This window comes from Natrix helvetica (genome assembly GCF_964273705.1).
Source record: "Natrix helvetica genome assembly, chromosome: 2".
In the NCBI taxonomy this organism is placed as follows: domain Eukaryota; kingdom Metazoa; phylum Chordata; class Lepidosauria; order Squamata; family Natricidae; genus Natrix; species Natrix helvetica.
In genome coordinates, this window is record NC_138552.1 from 102,464,597 (window position 1) to 102,487,588 (window position 22,992).

The 22,992-nt window shown below is 38.5% G+C and overlaps 1 protein-coding gene across 5 annotated transcripts in view; it reads left to right on the forward strand.

The window, feature by feature from the left end:
- PCGF3 (polycomb group ring finger 3) overlaps positions 1–21,317 on the forward strand; it is an 88,746-nt gene extending 67,429 nt beyond the window's left edge. For 4 of the 5 annotated variants that reach the window (XM_081943514.1, XM_081943512.1, XM_081943511.1 and 1 more), the window contains exons 4-10: positions 3,630–3,726; positions 4,292–4,347; positions 5,602–5,712; positions 7,498–7,586; positions 10,435–10,572; positions 14,280–14,360; positions 14,800–21,317. In XM_081943514.1, the coding sequence (XP_081799640.1) occupies positions 3,630–3,726; positions 4,292–4,347; positions 5,602–5,712; positions 7,498–7,586; positions 10,435–10,572; positions 14,280–14,360; positions 14,800–14,847 (620 nt within the window). In that variant the 3' untranslated portion in view covers positions 14,848–21,317. The remainder of the gene's footprint in view (positions 1–3,629; positions 3,727–4,291; positions 4,348–5,601; positions 5,713–7,497; positions 7,587–10,434; positions 10,573–14,279; positions 14,361–14,799) is intronic. The other variant, XM_081943515.1, reaches the window with a different exon arrangement.
- The last annotated feature ends 1,675 nt before the right edge of the window (positions 21,318–22,992 follow it).

Consider the following 22,992-nt stretch of genomic DNA (forward strand, 5'->3'; position numbering starts at 1 on the left):
GGGAGCTTTTACTAAAGAGCATGATGGAAAGGTTGTGATGCTCTTTTGCTGAAAATATATTTCTTAATTGCTGCTGAGAAGGCATCATGCCCTCCCTTTCCCCCCTTTGAACTGAATGCGCAGATCTGTAGCTAATACAATGAAGGGAATTTTGCTGACAGCGCATGAAAGGATATTAGAAATAACAAATAAATTGATTTAGTTAAAACAATATCTGTTTTCGTAGACCCAGTTGCGGCTTTGTTTAACAAGATGACGGGATCTAGTTTGGGTGCTAAGAGTGTCTTACAAAACTGACAGTTTGCAGGATAGCTAATGAGAATTATGTAATGTGTAATTATGGTCAAAAAGCTGAGAGGCCTGCAAGAAACTTCTTTAGCTCAAATATAGCTGCACTGCATATAATCACCTACCATTCCGAAGTTCAAATCTTTCTTTGCTTTTTCTAGTTTTTACTTTTTATGTTAGAGATTTTAGGAATATGATGGCATATTAAAGACTCTCCTTTTTTCTGAACAGAAAGAATGGATCAAATAAAATCAATCTCATTTTCATAGAACTTTTCATTATTCAGTGCTTCCAAAAACCAATAACTTCCTTCTAGTGGCTTCTCTTCTGCCTCCTCGAATGCACACCTAATTATTTAGAAAATGTATATGTCAGCCCAACTCATTCATGGTGTCCCCAGGTGGCTTATAAAAATAAAAAACCCAATAAAAAACAATCACAACCCCCAGCAACAACATTCAAATCAACTACTTGATGGGCTCCATATCACCCTGGGGATTTCTAGGCCTGCTTACAAAACCATGTCTTCAGGGCCTGAACACATTTAACACTTAAGGAGTGTTAACGTGGAGGCCCAATCTTATTTTTGCAGATATGAGTTTCCTGTTGTGCCCTGCCAGAGGTAATTAAGAGGTTGTGGAGGAACATGGACCAGTCCTGGAGTCTGGGGAGGGCTCTGATGAGGGCTCTGTATTGGAGGCAGAGAGGGGACCAGAGCGCTATGCCAACTATCAGCTGCCTTCAGAGTCAGACATCAGTGAGGCAGACGAACAGCTGGAGCCTATTCCCAGTGTGCTCATGCGCACAATTGCCAGATGAAGGGAACAGCTAAAGAATAGGGGTCGAGTTGGGAGTAAGGCCACAGGTGGATGATGAATGGCCCCTCCCAGAGGAAATAAAAGAGGAGCGAAAGAAGAGTGGAGTTTGCAAGACACAATTAGTTGGCTTAATTGATTCGTGACTCCTTGCCAAGTTTTGCAGATATCGGCCTGGCAGCTCTCCAAGCCAAATAAGGTCTGTGATTGTAAATCCCTTGAAAGACTTGCTGGATGTGAATGAGCAGAATTCACAGTAAATTAATAAGAGAGGTTTTTGTCGGGACCAGGAGTTTGCTTCATGCCCTCGGGAAGCCTCGGTCAGAACAGTTCCACAGATGAAGGAACTACCATGGAAAAGAGCCTTCTTTATTATCCCAGGATACAGACCTTATTAGGAGAGGGGATTCTTAGCATTCCCTGCCTCCAGTCTCTGGTGGGTTGGGTAGGTGGAACTGGGAAAAGACGGTCCTTCAAATAACCTGCCCCACCTTGTAGGCTTTAAAAGTGATAATCAGCTTCTTGAATTGGACCTGGAAGCAAATCACCAGACAATCAAGCCACTGCAGGAGAGGTAACACATGTGCAAATCTAGAATAAATAATGCAGGTCACTGCATTTTGAGCCAGTTGACGCTTCTGAATACTTTTCAAAAGCAGCCCCATCTAGAGCTCATTGCAGCAGTCAAGGCAGAGGGTGTCTAGGCCTCTTAAGGCATACGTGACCATGTTGGTCTGGAAAGGAAGAAGGTGAAAATTCAACGTATAACAGACAACAGCAAATGTCACCATTGTAGTGAAAAGGATGAAACAATTGACCATTTGATCAGTGGCTAAAGCAAAATGTCACAAACTGTTTATAAGCAGAGTCATGATCAAGTTGGCAAAATTATTCATTGGAAACTATTAGAGGTTTAGTTTTGAATAGTAAAACCATCAAGTTAAGAAGGTTTTGGGAAATGAGCAGATTAAGTTTTTACGGGATGCTAAAATTCCAACAGATAAGTTTTTCATAACATGTCTTATATAACAGTTATTGAATAGAAGAAATTCTGATTCATTGATGTTGCTATACCAGGTGATGTTGGGATTAAGAAAAAGCAACTGGAAGAAATTACAAAAAATTACCAATTGAGATTGGAGCCCTCAGAGCAATACCTAAACAACTCCTTCGATATCTGAAAATATAGAATTTATTGGACTGGAACAACTTAATTTAACAAAAGACAACCCTGCTTGGAACTTCCTATATTCTTAGATGCTACCTTAATAATTCTTAGGTCCTTGGTTGGGATTTGAATTATAAACTTTCCCCCGATCTTAGACTGTGAAACTAGATTACCCACATATAAAAATGATAATGCTTTATTTATTGATTTGATTTATATGATGGCCTCATCTCACATTGATGACTCTGGGTGATGCACAATAATACATACATACATACATACATACATACATACATACATACATACATACATACATACGAATGAGCACCTCACTACGCTTTAGATGTTTCTGGATTGAAAGGATTGGCCAGCTATAAGCCACATTTGGGGACGCCCAAATGTGTTAACAACACACATTCTCCGGGGAGGCTCCAAAGGAGTAGGAATAGGAAGGAGCAGGAGTAGGAATAGGCTCTGTCACATGGCTGTGGCCCCAGGCTTGGGCATAAAACCAGATTTTTATGGTCTTCTGGAAGGCTACTATATATGCGTGTGGATTTACCCTATTCCATTCCGAGTTTCCCTCTGAAGGAAATATCTTCTTCTCTGTTCTGTAAACACTATCACAAGTTTGCTCATGTATCTACTAGAATGTGTATCGTCATGTATGAAAAGTAGATGGCACTGTTTAACTGCAGCTTTTAGTCTTTGGTATTGTCACTTTTCAAGAGTTGAAGATACAGTGAAATGTTAATTGAATTGTTACTGAAGAAGTTTCACTTTTGCAACAGCCGTCATTAGCTTCAGAATAAGCTTGGTTGCAGGTATACTGACAGCCAACAATCAATTATGCCATGCTGTTGCATATATTTCAGTGTTTAAGTAAGGCTAATGATCTATGACTATAAATATTAAATAATACTCCTTTTTCTTTTAAAAAAAAGGCTGCTTATAGGACAGTAGCTGTCTATTTTGTGTTGGAAATGATCCCACAATGTTTATAAATTGATTACAGTTTTACATATCTCAAATAACAACTGATTTTATTTCTGAAATCTTTATATTGGCAATTTTCTGATGCTAATTTGGGATGTGCTAAGTTTATTCCAGAAAAGAAAGTACTCCTTATAAAATGTTGATTAGATTACACTCTTTTGGGCAGTTTCTGTGTTTGTTAAAACTGGGCTTCGAATGCAACCATTTGGTTCTGTATCCAGAACTATGAAACAGTGACATTGTTTAACTTTACTTCCTTGAGCAATGCAGGTTCAGTTATGTGCAGAGTTTAATGTTACTATCAGATAAAAATGTTCCCTTACAATCATTTCAACTGTTTTTTTTTTTTTTTTGCAAAACAGTTTGCAGGAGTTGCTTGGTAAAGTATTTGGAGGAAAATAATACCTGCCCCACATGCAGGATAGTAATACACCAGAGTCATCCTCTCCAGTATATTGGGTAAGTATTGTGTTAAAAGAAACACATTGCAGAGATCTTCTAGATGTGCCTTCTCTCTAAAACATGAATTGGACAAAAGAGTGTGCCTGTGATTGGATTTTTCCATTCTGTTTCAGCAAAATGGAAATGCATATAGGAACCACTTTTTTTCTTTAATATCTCTTTCATTTGTGCCCAGAGGAAGAGGATATTTTTCAGTTATCCTAATGGTGTAAATATATAAAGGTTATAGGCAGTGGTGGGTTTCAAATCCCGTTCCAACCGGTATGGTTGGAACAGGGCCGGCGGCGTCCTCATGGACGCGCGCAGCACACGCATGCGTCTTAGCACTTGCGGGATGCTTCAGCTGCTCCACGGAACATCGCGCAGATGCTGTATGCGCAGAAGCCTTTAAACACTGGTAAGGAGCTCGGGCGGGCAGGTGGGCCCTACAGAGCACCGGAACGGTATCCAGTGCTGCGGGCTAGCTCCTGTACGCGCGTACTGATGCGTACCTCCTGCAACCCACCACTGGTTATAGGTCTTTGCAGTAACCGTTTTAATTTCTCATTTTTTGTCTTGCCAGTCATGACAGAACAATGCAAGATATTGTTTACAAGCTTGTTCCAGGTCTTCAAGAAGGTAAGACAATAGTAAATTGTTTAAAAGGCATCTTATATGTGAATAAATCCCCTCTGTGTGATGTATGGGAGACAATGGTTTCAGGAAGTGATGCAATTTACTGTTGCTTCACATTACTTGCTTGCTTTGCGAAAGCAAGGACAACCACACATTACATGGGAACCCACGGCAAAAGTTTTAATTTTTAAATGGGATGGCAGAATCCTCAGGATTGGAAAGAAAAAAATCGAAGCATTTCCCAACCTGAATATGCTCCAGATAGATAGACTTCCAGAATCCCCCAACCAGTATAGCTGGTATTGCTCTAAATTTCTCTGTTCTTTGTCCCCATAATATCATAAATGATATAAGATGGTTTACAAGATCTGAAGAGGAATAAAGAGGCAGGTATCCTCAACATCAATCAGTAAAAAGTTATCTTCAGTAAATGGTTGGTTGTATTCTCATTTTAGTCATATAACTCAAAAAGGTCTTTTTCTAAAAAACAGTGGAAGCAATTGACAGAAAGAAGTTTTACATTTTAAACATTCCTGGCAATTCCCGGGGTATTTTCTAAATCAGAAGGAATATTGGCATCTCCCAAATTTCTTCATACTTATAAACATAAAATGAATATAGAGGTAATTTTGATAGTACAGAAGCAGTTAAAATTGTCGAATTTTATATTTACTTATTTCACTCAGATAAATATTTTGAATTTATTTTAGATGCTCTATAAATATTGTGATTAGGATTTTGAAAATTATATTATAGAAATAACAGTTGGGGGAATCATATTTTTGATCATTCCAGTGTTACTTTGGCAGAAGACTAAAGTAAGAAGTTAACTCCCAGTTGTTAGACTCTATTCCCAAAAATGTGGTTGGAGAACATATATCTCTGATGTATGGCAATAGGAAGGGGAGGTTATTTCTAAAATTCAAAAAAATGAATGCATAAGTAAACTTTATAAAACAAAAATTAGTTTGTTCCCTGGATTCTAATTTTTGCCAAATGTTTTTGAACAAGTAGACAAGGGAGAGGAACAGTATTGAGTCATCTTAATGTGGGATGTAACACTTAAAAAGTAGTATTGCATTGTATGGGATGTTCTCAAAATCCAGTTGTGTTACGAATTAGCCACAAAAAAAAGCATTTGAACATTAGAGGGGGCTCTTGTTACATGTTCTAAACAAGGGAGAGGAATACAATGTTTGCTTGAGTTGATGAAGTCCACATTCTTAGTTAAAGACACTATTTTAAAATGTTAAACAGCGGAAATGAAAAAGCAGAGGGAATTCTACCACAAATTGGGCATGGAAGTACCAGGTGACATCAAAGGGGAGACGTGCTCAGCCAAGCAGCATTTAGATACTCACCGTAATGGTAAATAGAAATGCATGTGCTTGTTCTTTTCAGAATAATTACTGTGCTTGTCAAAGGAAATTGCTCTTTGTTTAGTTAGATTAGTTTAATTTAGTACATTTATCCCAACCTTGCTAAAGAAATATAAACTGTCAGTTTCTTGTGTAAATTAGTGCTTTGCTGTGAATACTTGACTGGAAAGCTGAAAGTCTACTAATTTTATGATCCATGTGTTTTCACAGCTGGATTTCTCTCCGAGCTTTGGAATGGCCCATTTAGTCTGAGAATTGTTGAACTGGTCCCATTGTGGCTAAACTGTGGCTATCTTGTAAAAATGGGTATCAGTTTAACCAAAGCATGGCACTCTTCCAAAATTCTGTGTACTCTGTGTACTAGAATAAAAAAGGTTGAGAACCTGTGTGGTAGGACAGGGTTTGGCAACCTTTTCACTGTCAGAAACCATTTTGTGATTTCACATATAGTTATGGGCATCAAGAAATAGATAAACAATTGTATAAATGTAATCATTGAGATCCCAAATCCCATGCCAGGAAGGTGTCTCTTGCGAGATTTGTTAGTTTAAAAAGTTCTGTATGTGTGTCACTATGGGGCACAGTAGTCTTGCTCAGAAATCACTAGTATATATAGGGCCGCACTGGGTTACAGGAGTAAAATGTTCCTTAAATTGTTAAAATAAGTAATAACATCAAATAAAAATAATAACAAAATGAAGAAGGTCTTAAATTTTCAACCCCATTGACTGGGATTGGGAAAGGGCTACAAATGGAGTGTTGAGGCTTCCTGGCCATAGGTTGCCCTCTGTTGATTCTAGGACAATAATCTTACTTTAAAGTCTTCACAGACTACTGCAAATTGGTTGTTCTTGTCAATTAAACGGGTCCAAAGCAGCAAGCTTGATGATCAGTAATCAAGTCCTGTGAGCTTGCTGCATTATAATAACATTCCAAAAATGTTTGCCTTTTTATGTGCTTAAGGCTGTTAGGTAAGTCTTATGGCAACTGTTTCTTTTGAGGCCAATTCCTAGCAGAGTTGGTGCTGTAAATTCTGAGGCAGATAACATTGGTAAACAGAGCTAGACTTGGCTCTGCTGGGAAAGTGTTTATTGCTGCACCAGAGTCAGTGACAGAATTGCATTCAGTAATACAGCATAGCATCACTGCAAAAGATTGCGCTGCTCTACAAGGATAAAGCACCCAGTTTTGTTGGATGCAAGATGGATGGCAAATAAATTTCATAAATATATAAAAATAAATAAATAAATCCAGATTGCCACTTTGTCTCAAATCACGGTGTGGTCATTTTGTAGTGATTTGTCTGTAGCAGCAGTATTTTAATATATAGTAAAGATGACTTGCTGGCTGTAGAATTCTCCTTTATTTTTACTTCGTTATGACTTGGTTGAGCTGCTTAGGTTACAGTTGAGTGACAGGATTGGACTTTAAAACAATTGTGTTGATTTTTTTGTGTTTTAATGTTGAGCTACACAACGTCATGTATGTGAGATAGTCAACTGTATAAATTGAATAGATAGACTGTAAATTTCTCAGTCCTAAAATTGGTTGCAGATATATTTTAGGATAGAATTTGCTAAGTGCTATTGCAGCACAGCTTATCAAAATATACTACAGAGTATACTACAGAGATTTGAAGAGATTTGACTTCTGTGTGACCAACAGGCTTCATTCCAAAAAAGCTGTTGATCTTGATTTCATTTTGTTTCATGCAAATATTTCTATCTTTGGAGTCTTCCCATTCATAACAGTTCCTCTATGCTTTTGTCATAAGGGGAAACTAAAGCAGATGAGAACACAAACAAAGAAACATCAGAAGAAAAACAGGAAGAAGATAATGATTATCATAGAAGTGATGAACAGGTATTGTTGAAATATAACCTTTGAACTAGCAGTTGTTTTCCTTTTTGGTGGTTTAATTAAGACAGCATTTCTCAGTGAGGGAATTTCCAGATGTGTAGAGTTGACTCCCAGAATTCTCCATATGTTGTCTGGATAATTGTAAGAGCTGAAGTTCAAACTTTTGGCAGTTGCCCAAATACAGAAACACCTGTTTAAAGTTATAGGGTGTTTTTTTTCCTTTACATTTTTTTCTTAAAATACCTTCCCACATAACAATGATCCTGTCAAGAAAGTAATTTCCATTAATAACCAGGAAGGTTCATTTTTAGAAGAAATGTTTGAACTTGTCACAAATGAAAGCAAGAATGTCCTAGATATCATAATTTTTTAAAAAATCCTAAGAATGGCTGGTTGTGATTTCCCAAACGTGACTGAAATCTCTTGCACCAGTTCTGGAATTTTTACTGGGCAAAAATAAATGAGGGGAGACATTACTGAAAATAGTCATCCTCTCATAGTTGACCATCTCCCTTTTCACTACTAACTTTGTTTTCATTTCCTCACTCAATCTGTTCCTTACAAATTATTCAAAATTATTTGAAAGAAAAAGAACTTGTTTTTCATTTACAATAGGTTGGAGCGGTAGGTTGACTTTGGCGGTCAGCCAGCCTATATGGCTGTTCCCAGCTACTTCAGTAGTTCTAAAAATTACCTACCGTATTTTTCAGAGTATAAGATGAACCTCCCCCCCCCCAAACGAGAGTGAACATTTGGGTGTGTCTTATACACTGAATGTAGCCCTACCCACCCACCGGCCCCAACCCTTTGGCCTCTGTCTCCTAGCAATTAACCTCCTTGCAGCAAAGGGGAGGGGGCTTGCAGAGGCTACAATAGGCTATAGCAATCATTGCAGCCTGAAACAGCTGATGATCGTGAGAAATTGAAAGTGAAACTTGCTGTTTTCTCTAAGAGGTAAATTGCTGGGAGCCAGAGGCAGATTTTTTTTTCTTGTGCTAATCAGGTTGTTTGCTGCAAGGAGGTAAGTCAATAACTATAAATGCCTATAGAATGTTCAAATTATTAGACTTATTTTTTTAAAGACTGCTTTATTATTATTCTAGACAGCTTAACAAAATAAAGAAGCTTTTTAAAATAAATGCTTGATCTGAAGAGGCCCAATGTTATTGTATCTTCTTTTAAATAGCGGAGAATAACTATACTTACAGAAAGCACATCAATTTTAACAGCTTCTGTACAAGTATAGTCTGAAATGTAACACTACAAACAGTGTATATTGTCTGTACTGTTTGCTGTTTGTTGCAAGGAGGCAAATTGCTATGAGGCAGTTATTTTTCCTTTGTTTTCCTCCCCAAAAGCTAGGTGCATCTTATACTTCGGAGCATCTTATACTCCGAAAAATACAGTACTTCATTAGATCTAAAAATCTAAACACTGAAAGGCTAGAACATTGTGCATGAATAAAGTGCTGCAGGTAGTCCTAGAATTGCAACAGTTCATTTAGTTCAAATGGCATTGAAAAAAAGTGTCTTAGGACCGTTTTTCACATTTGCAACCCCATGGTCCTGTGATCAAAATTCAGACGCTTGGCAACTGGCTCATATTTATGACGGTTGCAGCATCCCTGGGTCATGTGATCATCTTTTGAGGCCTTCAGACAGGCAAAGCCAATGGAGAAGCCAGATTTACTTAACAACCCTGTTACTAACTTCACAACCGCAGTGATTCACTTAACTATTTTGCTTAGCAACAGAAATTTTGGGCTCACTTGTGGTCCGAGGACTACTTGTATTCATTCCACACAACATTTTTCCTTGCTGCATAATTTACGTTGTTTTGAGCTGAAGAATGTCAAGTGACAAACTACCTTTGCTTAACATCTGGGTATAACTGGAAGACCTGGGACTTATCCTTCAGTGTTCTAGTTGAAAAGGCAGAGAGGAACTTATATTGTTTAGTGTGCATATATATTGTTTAGTAAAAGTTGTGCATGCACCATTTTATTAATCCCATGAATATTTGGATCTATGCCCATCCTAGAATCTCCAGGTTCTGTAAAGCTTTGTTTGTTTGTGTGTGTGTGTACACATACGTACAAAAAAATAAAAGTTTATGGAACCTGGAGATTCTAAGATGAGCATAGATCCAAATGTCCATGGGATTGGTAAAACGGTGTATGCACAACCTAAACCAGCAACTGCACACAGTAAGAAACTGTCTTCACAGTAAAGGAATCTTCCCCCCCCCCCCCCGCAAACAAATGATTTAATTCAGTTTGATAGACAATTGACCCTCATTTCTCCCAAGTGTCATAGAGAAAATGCCTTAGAGCATGTTAAGGTGAAAGGTAAAGGTTCCCCTCGCACATATGTGCTAGTCGTTCCCGACTCTAGGGGGCGGTGCTCATCTCCATTTCAAAGCCGAAAAGCCAGTGCAGCCCGAAGACCTCCGTGGTCATGTGGCCGGCATGACTAAACGCCAAAAACACACGGAACGCAATTACCTTCCCACCAATGATGGTCCCTATTTTTCTACTTGCATTTTTACATGCTTTCGAACTGCTAGGTTAGCAGAAATAGGGCGTATTAGAACACCCCTTTCTAGCGCACTATTTCCCCTTTTGTCCTTCAGCTCTTCCAGATTTCAGTTGGAGGACTTTGCCACCATAGAAAGCCATTCTTTGTAGCTAGGATTGCCAGATAGGCTCCCTTCTGAATTGAAGCAAACCCACCACTGATTTGTTGTTTCTCCTTGTTACGTAATGTGGGCATCGGGCCGTTTAGAATGCTCTGCTTCTGCTGCTACGAAATGAGAACTTAAATTGTAACCTGTATTGGCTCTTTTCTTAAAGGTAAGCATCTGCTTGGAATGCAACAGTAGCAAATTGCGTGGATTGAAGAGAAAATGGATTCGTTGTTCAGCACAAGCTACAGTCTTGCATCTAAAGAAGTTCATTGCCAAAAAACTTAATCTTTCTTCATTTAATGAGGTAATCAGTGCTGATAGAGTAAAAACAAAGAGAGAAACAAAAAGTGTGGCTGACTCCCCCTCCCAAATAACCGTGTAACTTTTTTTTTCTTAAAAACTTATGTTAAATCCTTAGAGATGGTTGATTTTTTCTGAAATAGAATTGCTGTTTCAGTCACTTAACTAATGTATAATAAATGAAGAACAGATATTAAGCTTTTAAAATGTGATTCTGAAGCTCCCAAGTATTCCTTAGTTTGCACTTGAAGCATTAATGTAAATATATCTGGTGAGAAAAATTCATGGGGAGACCTTTAGCGGAGATGAGTTTAAAATTGACAGTGTACTCTCTTTCTGCAGAACAAGCAGGTGCCTTCAGCCGTTTATATGAATTCTGAAGGTCACAATAATTTCCTTTGGAAAAAAAAATGCCAGTTTAAACTTTAGGATTTTAAATTACATATGTATTGTGGATGGATTGTGAAAGAGATGATTTAAAATTTCAGTGCAAATAATTGAAGAATAATCTGTTATGACTAATGTCTGCTAAAATACCATGCATTTATTTAAATAATATCTTGAAAGCCAGTTGTCTAGGTTATCTGCTATATTTATTGCAAGGAAAGTGAGTTTCACTCATTTTTCATTAGCATATAAAATATATTGGCTTACTTTTAAGGAAAACTCTTACTTACTGATTCTTACTTGGCAGTATACTAGGGCTTTTGAATAGGACAGCGATGGTGAACCTTTTTTGGCTCGCGTGCCACAAGTGGAGGGAGCGCAGGGGGGTCATGTGCGGGCGTGCCTCACCCATAATGCAATGCGTGACCCCCAGTGCGCATGCGCGTACAACAGGCACAACCCCCCCCATTTTTACATGCTTTTTTCACCCTTCCCAGGCTCCAGAGGCTTTATAGGGACCGGTGATGGCGAACCTATATATTCCAGTGATAGTGAACTTATGGCACGCGTGCCACAGGTGGCACACGGAGCCATTTGTCAGGGCACGTGAGGCGCTGCCCTGTCAGCTGGCCGGCACGCATGTGCGTGCCGGCCAGCTGAGTTTACCATTTTTAAAAGCCATTTTTTCGCCCTCCTCAGGCTCCAGAGGCTTTATTGGAGCCTAGGGAGGGTGAAAAGAGCCTCCCCCCGTCCCCCCGGAGGCCCTCTGAAGGTGTCAGGAACCATCCGGAGGCTTCCCTGACACCTTTGGAGCGCTCAAAACGACCCTCCGAGCAAACCGGAAGTGGCTTCCGGTTTGCTCGGAGGGTCATTTTGAGCGCTCCGAAGGCTTTAGGGACGGTCCGGAGGCTTCCCTGATGCCTTCGGAGCACTCAAAACAACCCTCCGAGCAAACTGGAAGTGACTTCCGGTTTTCTCGGAGGGTCGTTTTGAGCCCTCTGAAGGATTCAGGGACTGTCCAGACGGTCCCTGAAGCCTTCGGAATGCTTAAAACGACCCTCCGAGCAAACCGGAAGTCATTTCCGGTTTGCTCGGAGGGTCATTTTAAGCATTCCGAAGGCTTCAGGGAAGCCTCCGGAGGGCCTCCGGGGTGGCGGGGGAGGCTCTTTTCTCACCAGTTTGGTGAGGTGGTTAAAGAACCAGGGTAGAAATTGGAAGGCCAGGACTTCTAGTCCAACATTAGGCACAAAGCCAGTTGGGTGATTTTGGCCCAATCACTCTTTCCAAACTCTAAGAAGAAGGCAATGACAAACTTTGCCAAGAAAACTCTAGGGACCTGTCCAGCCAATTGCCAGTCACTGTCTTTTTTTTTTTTAATTTTTATTTGTTTTTGAACAAGAACAAACAAACATAAAATTTTCTCGGAGCACCAAGATCGCACGTTGTGCCATCGCGACGTCAGCTCTCTTCTAGGCAATGACAAACTTTGCCAAGAAAACTCTAGGGACCTGTCCAGCCAATTGCCAGTCAACACTGTCTTGAAAGCAGCAAAATGTTCTAATACATGTTAATGAAGATCTGTTAATTAACATGCAGAGACTCTTTATTTCTTTGGAAAATTAACTTGAAGCCAAGAAAATAGCCCTCAGTATAATGATTTTGGATTTTATGAAAGGCAGAAAGGTTTTTGCTATTTCATGGCACAATTCAACCTGCATTTGAATTGTAGGTTTGACTACGAACACACACACACATACACACACACACCCGTACAGATACACATACATACACAGTTTAGTATGATCTGTTGATAAATCAAAGGTTTCCTCTTACTGCTTGCTTCCATTGAACAGGTATATCTCAGTTTCCTCTTTTCCTAACTGTAGTGGGCAAGCTCATTTTGATCTGTATCAGTATTTCTTGCCGATTTTGAGATGTGTGGACTTCAACTTCTAGAATTAAAATTGAGAAACACTCATGCTTGCATGTCTTGAAAAATTCCAGTTCATTAGAAATGTTGCCTTTGGTTTCTTTAGTCCATTTCTTATAACTTAATGTATGGTGAGGATGTTCACAAATAGGAGGAGGAATTGGGATTGTTTCATTACACAGGGAAGCAGTACTGCTTTAATAGTTTGGAACATATGAGCAGTAAAAAGGGTTCAAAAGGATTTCCAGAATTTAATCTCTAAGTTCTTCTCTTATTGACCATTGATCTGATTCAGGGGCAGTGCTTATTTCAGAAAAAATAACTGACTATTCAACCTGGTATACAGTTCTTTTTTTTTTTTTTTTTACTTTGTGAACTTAAAAGACACTGAGAGATTCAAGGCTGGTTTGGTAGTTCTTTGGAGGTGGGAATGAAGTCGCTTAAAAGAATCCAGAGAGAAATAAAATAATGTTCCAATTGTTAGGAATATGTACTTTTTTAAGGTATCTGGCAAATTGTGAAAAGAACTTTTGGAGTGTGAGAATTTTAAGTGTAAAATTTAGTATCAGCAACTGATGGAACAGAAGGATAAAATAAATGTACAATCATTTATGTGTCAAGTAGGACACCTGCTCTGTTTTGAGGGCATACATAGGTTATAGCTGAAATAGTTATGTGAGGTTTTTGATCTTCATAATATCAGACACTGGCTTTCAAATTAAAAGCAGGCAAGAAATTTCACATCCAAAGGGACACTTATTTCTACCATTTTCTGTTTGCTATTGCTTGCAACTTGTCTATTTGGAAATAATCATTCCCTAGACAGCTAATTAAGTTAGCCTCCACATATCCTACATAGAATCCTATCCAGGGACTCGTTTTTTAAACTACCAATTTTATAGAATTCATTTTCTCAGGCCTTCATTTCCAGGTTTTTAAGATGACGATGCTTAGAATTTGCACATGTTCACTTTATTAATTTTATCACTCTGGATTTAGTTAATTTCTGTAAGGCCGGAATATCTGGTCTTTTGTAGATTATGGAGCAGATGGTTATCCAGCAGAGTGAAGTTTATGCCCTGAAATAACTCTGCATCTCCTGTAAGTGCTGAATTTTTTATCTCCCACCCACCCACCAGGCAAATTAAATAATAGAATATGCATATTATTCAACTTGCAGCTCGTTGGTTAGAACTAAAACCTTAGCTGAGTTTTACAGCATTGGAAAAGTGTCAAGACACCTGAAGAGTTCTGGGAGGCAATATTTGGCTGGGAGTATCATACCATTTCATGCCATTAAAAAGCAAAACAAAACTTGTCTTAATTGCCTCATTATTTGGATCCTGTAAATCAATGTCTTTAGTAAAAATATAAATCTTTTGTTCCTTTATCAGCTGGATATATTATGCAATGAAGAAATTCTGGGCAAGGACCATACTCTCAAATTTGTAGTTGTCACAAGATGGAGATTTAAGGTATGCAACACTGGTAATCAATTGATGCTTTTAATATTCTCCCTTTGAAACTCTAAACCTTTACTTTATCATTCATAAAGATATAACTGACGTCCTGATTCCTGTGATCCTTATCTTTCCATGTTCTCAGGTCAAAAATTATCTTACTGTTTTGTTTTAGTTTGGGTGGGAAAATAAAGGTGGGGGGGCTTTGGGACATCTTCGTTTTGGGCAAAAATAGAGATAATGTATCAAAGTCTTCAGACTTGAAATTTTCCCTCCACTTAGGGGTAGCCCTGCAGAACCTGCTGAGGTATTGAGCCTGAGGGTTACTCTGTCTCCTGGCCATCAGTGGTGGGCAATCAGAATCCTAAACAAAGATTAAGCTTAAAGACATGTTCGTTTGTTTATTAATGTTCTGCCTCAGAGAGTTCCTCAAGCAATTATGTTTATTTTTCAGAAAGCACCTCTACTGCTACATTACAGACCGAAAATGGACTTGCTGTAAGAACTGTTTTGTCCTTGTGGACGGTTTTTTTGCAGAGACTATCATCAGGCACCTTCTTAGTGCATCATTACTCAATTCACTCGTGACATAGACCAGCAAAATCCATTCCTGAAAAACAGTAGTACTTTCCCACCACTCTGAATATTTCTCTGAGCGATGCATTAAACTCAACGTTCAGGACAGTAAAAATATTTATACTATTTTCTACAAAAAAAAAAAAAAAAGGAAAGTGCAGTTTGAACGGACACTACCAGCATGATGTTTACAGACATTGAAAGCACTTCACAGTTCCCTCTGTGTAGCTCAGTTCTTGGTCATCATCTTGAAAGATGCAAAATAGGTGAAAATGTAGGGAAGGAGGCAATTTAAAATTTCTTGTCACCAAGCAGCTCTTGGATTGTTTTGCAACTTAGCTTAAACATAGCCCTTCCTTCCTTCCTTCCTTCCTTCCTTCCTTCCTTCCTTCCTTCCTTCCTTCCTTCCTTCCTTCCTTCCTTCCTTCCTTCCTTCCTTCCTTCCTTCCTTCCTTCTCTCGCCAAGTGTTCTGTCTCTTAAACCTCACGGGCATCTTGTTGATCAGTAAGCCCTTCATAGTATTTAATAATGTAATGGTTGGCAGTGACGACATCATGATACAGTTCTGGATTCTGCTCCTTTGTTCCTCTGCTGATTCATTTGAGGAAGGTATTGGAATGAGTGATTTCCATTTTATTTCAGTTTTCTCAGATTACACAAAATGTTGAGCATTAAGGGGGGGGGGAACATCCTTTTTCTGTAATATGTGTGACTTACATAGCTGGGGCAGAAACAAGGGGATTTCCTGTTGTGAAAATGAAATAAGCCTTTAGCAGCCTTAACTACTTGAACTCCAGTATTGTTCTCTTGAACAACACACAATACTAATGCTGGAGCATTCATTCTATGACAAGCATGAGTTCACTGACCTTCCTGCTGGGTTCTAGCTTCTATAAGAAGACTAATTTTGCCTGATTCTCTACTTGAACTATCTTTATGTGTTCGGATTTAGTTGGCACTATGGTACTTTTGGGCCTTAACCTATAAATCTATTTATTTTTAAATCCAGCCCCCAAGGGATTGATTTCTCCCTCTAGACTATGTAAGTGCACTTTCTCTTTAAGTAGAGGTGGGAACAGTGTGTGAAGGGCAATGTTGCTTTCCCTTTAATATCTTTAAGGTTGGGTTATTTTTTGTTTTTTTTAAAAAGGTTGCATTCAGTGGTGGTACCGCAAATATGGACCATACGAAATATATGTTGTTCTTCATCTGGACGGGATATGTAAGACACTTTCATCTGGGAGAACCACGCCATTGATTTTAAATACTCCAGTGTGTTCAAGAATGCATGCGCATACTCCTGTTGCATGTATATAGGCATGTTTTATGTCTCTCTCTCTCTCTCTCTCTCCCACATGCACATACATATATGCAGAGGCACAAATATTCTTTGCATGAACACAAGTCTGCCTTTCCTCCATTGGGACACCAGTTTGGATGGGATATGACCAGAACAGGGAAGAAGTTGCTGAGAAGGATTACTGAGACGATATATTTTTTTAATTTCTCTAGATTTTTCTCTGTGATGCAGAAGTTTGCCTTTACTCTGTCTTACTAGCTCTATTGCTTATAATCCCGCTGCTGATTGAACAGGTCCTTAGGCAGAAGCAGAGGATAGCCCAATGAGGATGGGTTATCTTGGCTTGAGTTTGAGAGAGAGATCACTAGGAAGACAAAACTTGAGTTTCTCCATCCTTTATGGAAGTCACTTCCGTTTGGAGGTTTATGTTTGGATGGTGAATTATTCAGGACTGGTAGCAATTTGTTAAAAGTTTGTTTCTTGTTCTTCTGAATATCCTTGCTCTGCAAGTGTGATTCACAGGGAATTTTTCCTATAGGGAGCAAGCCTCAGCAAAGTATAAAAAAAAGATACATGACGGGTGTAGGTGAGTGGACAAACCTGAATAAGTACAAGGATGGGGCAGGAAACAAAATGCAAATGTGAGGCAAGGAAGGGCTCTTTTCATACTGCTCAGTGATTTTTTTAGACATCGGTAATGCATCAGGTAACATATATTCAATTAAGCTATTAGATCTCATTTTCTGGAATGAATTGTTCTCACACCATGGAAACCACTTATAATTTCTGTTAGGAGACAAAACACATTCCTTTCATAATGCCGATTATTTCCTATATATACGCTCAAGTTAAAAGGGTCACTTTTTTTTTGTAAAATACCAAGTAGCTTCTCCTGTCGGCAGCACATGTTAGGTATGTTAGGAGCCCATCTCTCCCGAGTTGTTTTCCTTCTCTAATTTCATAATAATAAATTAGATGGAAATCAAAAGAAAGGAACAAAGAAGAAACGGGAGGAGGTGGAGAAAGCTACAAGAGCCGGCTTGCACATGAGCAGTGGAAGTGGGAATGGAGGACAAATGGAAAAAACAACAACACTGGGCAACCTTTTGGTAGAGAGCATTCTGCGCATGTCTTGTTGCAATGAGCTAGAGTTGAAAAAAATGTATAAAAGTACCGTACATCACACACCTTAAAAGCAATTTTCCACTCCATACGAGATGAACATGAGTGCACTGGTACCCCTTGTAACATTTGCACTCATTTAAATTGGGGTGTGTTGCAGGAGATTTTCTACTAGTAAGTGCGCTTAAAAAGGTAATAGTTCTTAACTATATTAAATTTGTAATAATAAGTAAGTGCTTACTAATGATAGATGATTGCTCGCCATTATTCTGGAAAAATATCAGCTGAGATATAAATAAAATGGTTAGGGAACGGAAGAAGACACCTTTATTGAAATTGGGAGGGGGGCTTGCTGTGGGAAAATGTGCCAGGCTGCCCTAAATAAGGCAGCCTTTAAAATTCCCCATCTTCTTCTTTTATAGGTGACCAGGTGCTATCTGAAAACATCCTGGCTAAGAGTGCTTAGTGAGCCTTAATTTTAGCCAGCCTGTTGAATACCCATTTGATTCAGGCTTTCCCAAACTTTTGCTCTCTAGACATGACCAGTGGGCTTGATGAGAGTTTTATTTCAACACATTTATTTCGAGAACAACCAGGTTGGGGAGAAGTGTGTGTTAAACCTTTAGAGGGTATAATGACCTTGTGCAACTATTAACTCTACCTCAGAACAGATACACAGCTGAATTGTTCCACCAATGCCATCTTAAAATGAAGAATACCACACACACACACACACACACCACCCGCACACGCATTGCATAATTTAAACAGAGGGATTAAATAGTATTAAGGTGCAAACTGTAACCCCGTAACTCTCTTGGACTGCAGCCGTTTACAGAACCCGCACTGCTATGTTTCTAGCAAGTTTTTGAATCACTTGAATTTGATACGGTGCTATATTACTACACTATGTAATCAGGTGCATGAAACAAAAGCCAGCTGTTGACACCCAAGCTGGTTTTATCACTCATAGATGATTATTTTCTAACAGCCTATCCACAAATGATAGTGGCAGAAAATACTTTTTTAAAAAAAGAATTTTTGTTTTCCTTCTAAACAGTTTCTCAGAATATTTCTTCTCCTATGGAAACGGCATCCTTTGGGGATTATTTGTTTCAAAGGCCTGTCTTGTTTTATCAGAAAAACGATGGTTAATACCAGTAGAACAGATTATTGTTATATCAGCTGTCTCTCTTCTGTGAAGCTTTTAAGGGGCAGGTTGCACAATGATTTGGGTGGGGAAACATTCTGTTGATTTTTCTGGCTTTAGGTCTTCACTTCTAGTAAATGTGGCTTGGAGTTGCTCCGGCCACATTAAATTTGTCTAGATTGATTAAGTGATACATGATTAACTGTGAAGTAATTTCTGTTCTTTGTTTTAATTAACTGCTTACCACTGGTAAACGAAAGCAGTCAAATGGTCTTGTTGCATTATCTTTAGCAACAAAAAGACAGGTCGAGGCAGGCTGATGGTCTCGCTTGGTATAATTTTCTTTTTAAGATAGAGAAATCAGAATATATAATATTGAATTTTAAATAAGATGGGGGGGGGGTTGAAAAGTTAACTTTATAAAATTATTTATTCTATTTTAAGCTTTCTTTCTTACTTTTTACCATCTAAGTATTTTTTTTTAATTATTATTTTTACTTTTTTTTTTTTTTTTGGTTTCGATGGTCCAGCTTTATTTATGGGCATATAAAATGAAATTGTGAGATGTTTTTTACAAGCTTCTTCCTTCCTTTTGTGAGGGGGCCAAATTAGATTTTGCACTAAATGAGGGTCTCTTACCAAAAATGGCACCTGTCTGCCTGTTTTCCATCTGTTGTAAGGTCTGATGTAAACAGCATGGATATCTTTACATTTTGTACTTCTTCCCCATCACTTAGTGGGGAGGAAAGCTCAGAGAAGAACTTTGCAACCTAAACCCTGGGTAAGTTTAATGAGACGTCATTAAGCAGCAAACAAACATAGAGCAGCGATTGGCTACCCCTTAGTTGCCACATTTAGTGTAATTTTACTTTGGCCCCATTTATTCTTATTATTTTTTTAAAAAAAATAAATGGTATGTTTTTGTATGGACAAAGAGAGCATTACTTTATGCTTTTTGTGCAATAGGTTGGAAACATGCTTCTGTTAGGCATACTTTTTAAATGGTAAATGTAGCATTGACTAACTGCAGTTTGGAGAAAGATTATGTAGGTAGTTTTAAGTTTACATTCAAATGGGATCTCCTTCCTTCTCCCTTTTCTTGGGATTCTTAAGAGAGTGATAAATGGGGAACTGTTTCTGTGTGCAAGAACTACCTGTGTCGGCAATATTTTAACAGCGATCTGGCAAGACCTCTTCAATGTGAAACTTGCAGCCTATCAGAAATGTTTCTTGTGTGCCATTGGTATGTCTGGTATTTCTCAATATGATACCATAGAACTTGGAAATATTTATTTCTTTGCGGTTGTGCAATGCTCTAGACACAATCTCTTATGTTCTGGGAGTAATACAATAATTTTAAATATCAGATTACAAACTATGATGGTGCTATTTTTTTTTCTTCAATTGGATTTGAGCTTTTGGAAAGTTTATCTGGCTCCTGTTGTTTTCATAACGACTTAATTAATCCTTGGGAAATTTACTGTCTTCTTTTCCAGTGGATGGCAGACTTATTAACATTAAGTTAATGTTAACCTATTTGCAATTATTTGAAACTGAGCTGCAAATGCAATAGGAGAAAGCCAACCAGTTTGTACATCTACACTATGACTCTTTGATAACTTTATATTTTAAATCAGTACATAAGAAATGCATTTACTGCAGACCAAACTGTATTTTACAGAAAAAATCCTCTTTCTGTATTTCCTCAGGTAATTGCTCTGGTGTTAAACACTTCATGTGATATCTTAACTTAGCATATATTTGTGTGTGTGCTTTGGGATTTAAAATACAAAATGACAAGGCACACAGGCAGACCATTGCATGTCAAAATTGCAAGTGGATATCTTCACCTTGTAGTCAAAATGTGCACAGAAAACACAGCATTTTTCTTCAGAGATGTACTCTTGGCTTGGAAGCACGCTTTCCTTTTTAAGTGGAACTTATGTCACATACTTCTTGCTCCAAGAATTCCTTTGTAACCCTTCAAGAACTAAGATAGCTAACCCTAAAAATGTCAAGAGGGTGATGTACAGTGGAGGAGTAGAGAAGTGTGTGCGCTTAACAGTTTTCCCTATCCACCACTTGTCCTGCAACCCAGCAAACAGACATTTTTATCCATGGCTGAAGAGTACAAGGGAGTTTAACAAGGAAAAGCGGTAAAGGAAGCATCATGTACTTTCCTTCTTTCTTTCTTGCCTGCCCACCATCTGTTTATTACAAAACACACACTCAACATACTGCACTGCAGTAGATATCTGGAAACCCATATCTAGATCTGTTGCTGAATGAATAGCTTTTGCCAAGGGCAGGGGGTCTAAAATCGGACGTAGGTCCATAAACATTCAATTAAAGAAAAATGTTGGTAAGTCACCCTGTCCCCTATGCATTGTGTGATCGGACAGATGTTCTTGCATGAGGAGTCAACTAGATGTGCTGTGCATACCCATTGTATAACAGGGTCCTTCAAAAAAAAAATACCCTTTTTAAAAAAAAAAATGCGATCAGTATAGCAACCAGGCAATTTAGGGTTATAGGACAATAAGCCAGTGCAACCATCTAATCCTTTATCCTTACTATGTGGCATCATAAAGTGACTGAAAATTCTTGCCGTATTGGGGAGAAAAAAAAATCATAGTTTTGGCTTGGTTTCAATTGGACGTTTACATTTTTTTATGCTTTGTGTTGCTGTGTAACTTTTGTACTATTGGTGGCTAGTTTTTGTCTGAATAAGCCTTTCTGGGAATTATTGCTTGTTTTGATTTTTATGATAGTGAAGCTTGTATTCAGTGTTCTGCCAATTAATATTATATGCTTGTAATAAAAGCAAAAAAAAAAAAGTTGTCTGATCTCTATTTTTCAAGGGTGTGAAAGTAACAGATGAATCTCTCTCTGTGTTTGCAAACAACTTTGGAATCCAGGACAATGAACATGCCCTAATGGAAGACCTGAAAGACCAGTTTAGGAATAGATTGTCATGTAATTGCCAAGAGTTGACGCTGACTTGATGTGACATGATCAATCAATCAATCACAATGAAAAAGCTGCCTGCTAGGCTAGCAGCCTGTGAATCCATGCCATGGCAGATAGCAGATTTATGTCTCAGTGATCTCTATGGAGAGGTGGTATTTAGCCAGTTCTGACAGTTTCTAGAGAACCAGTTGTGGAAATTTTGAGTAGTTCTGAGAACTGACAAATACTACCTTTGGCTGGCCGCACCCCCTGATCTATTCACTGCTTCCTGAGTCCCAGATGTTTGGCTGGGTCTTCTTTTGTTGCCCTACACAGGAGAACGGAGCTGGAAAGCAGGTTAGTGGGGTGGGGTAGGAATGGAGATTTTGCAGTATCCTTCCCCCAGGAGTGGGGAGGGAATGGGGCTTTTGCAGTATCCTTCCCCTAGAGTGGAGTGGGGTGGGGTGGAGATTTTGAAGTATCCTTCCCCTGGAATGGGGATTTTGCAGTATCCTTTCCCTGCCATGCCCCCACAACCGGTAGTAAAAAAAAATTGAATCATATCACTAGTTTTTGGGTCTCTGAAACAAGGTATTATCTGTTATCTACATGCATTTGGTTGACTAATGCATTTGGTTTATGAAGATTCAAAATTTAGCCCAGCCATAAGGCTTGAAAATTAAAACCAGCCTGTCAGCAGACTTTATGGCTGCGATAACTGCAATGCTGGATTGGAATCCATCCGTCCAACCAACCAACCAACCAACCAACCAATTTATTGGTTCTGTACTGTAGTATTTACCTATTGACAAGTTCTGGAGAATTCACATGCACAGACTCTAATAGAACAGTTGTCCATCTATGGATTTTGAATGGTTAGATCATGGATTAACTGACTTAGAATAAAAACTGATTATTTTGGTATATGTATACCTTGATTTTGTGATTTTTTTTTTACATGAAATCACACCCTCAAAAATCCCCTAAAGACTGCATTGGTTTCAGGGGTCTGCATTGTAAAATTCCAGCCACTGGTGATTTTTGATGTCAGAAATGCATACATGAGACATTTTAGAGATATTCCAGTAATGATTTTAGCACTTTAAAAAATCATGTATATTTACTAATCTCCATCGATTGGTCATCTTTACACTAGACATCTATAGGTAACTATTTGAAAAAAATTCCCACAAATGATTGGCTATGTTCCTGTGGCAATCCTTTTGTTTACCTTACTTGCAACACTGTTTAAAAGCTTAGAGACTCCCACCATAAGACATAGCATGTTTGATTTCTCCTACATGGTGACTTAGGTTTACAAAATGCAACTCTGTAATCTGCATAAATTACAAAATCTTCACAGAAACATTTTGATTAAAAAAAAATCTCTTTATTGCTCATGATTATTAAAAGCCTCCAGTGCCTTTCCTGAGTTATTGATACTGACAGATGGAGCTGTTGCATTATAGTTTCATATGCAACTGTACCCATTCATTTTTACTACTCTTCCACCAGTTGGAACTGGGAGGAGAAAATAAGGCTTTTGGCA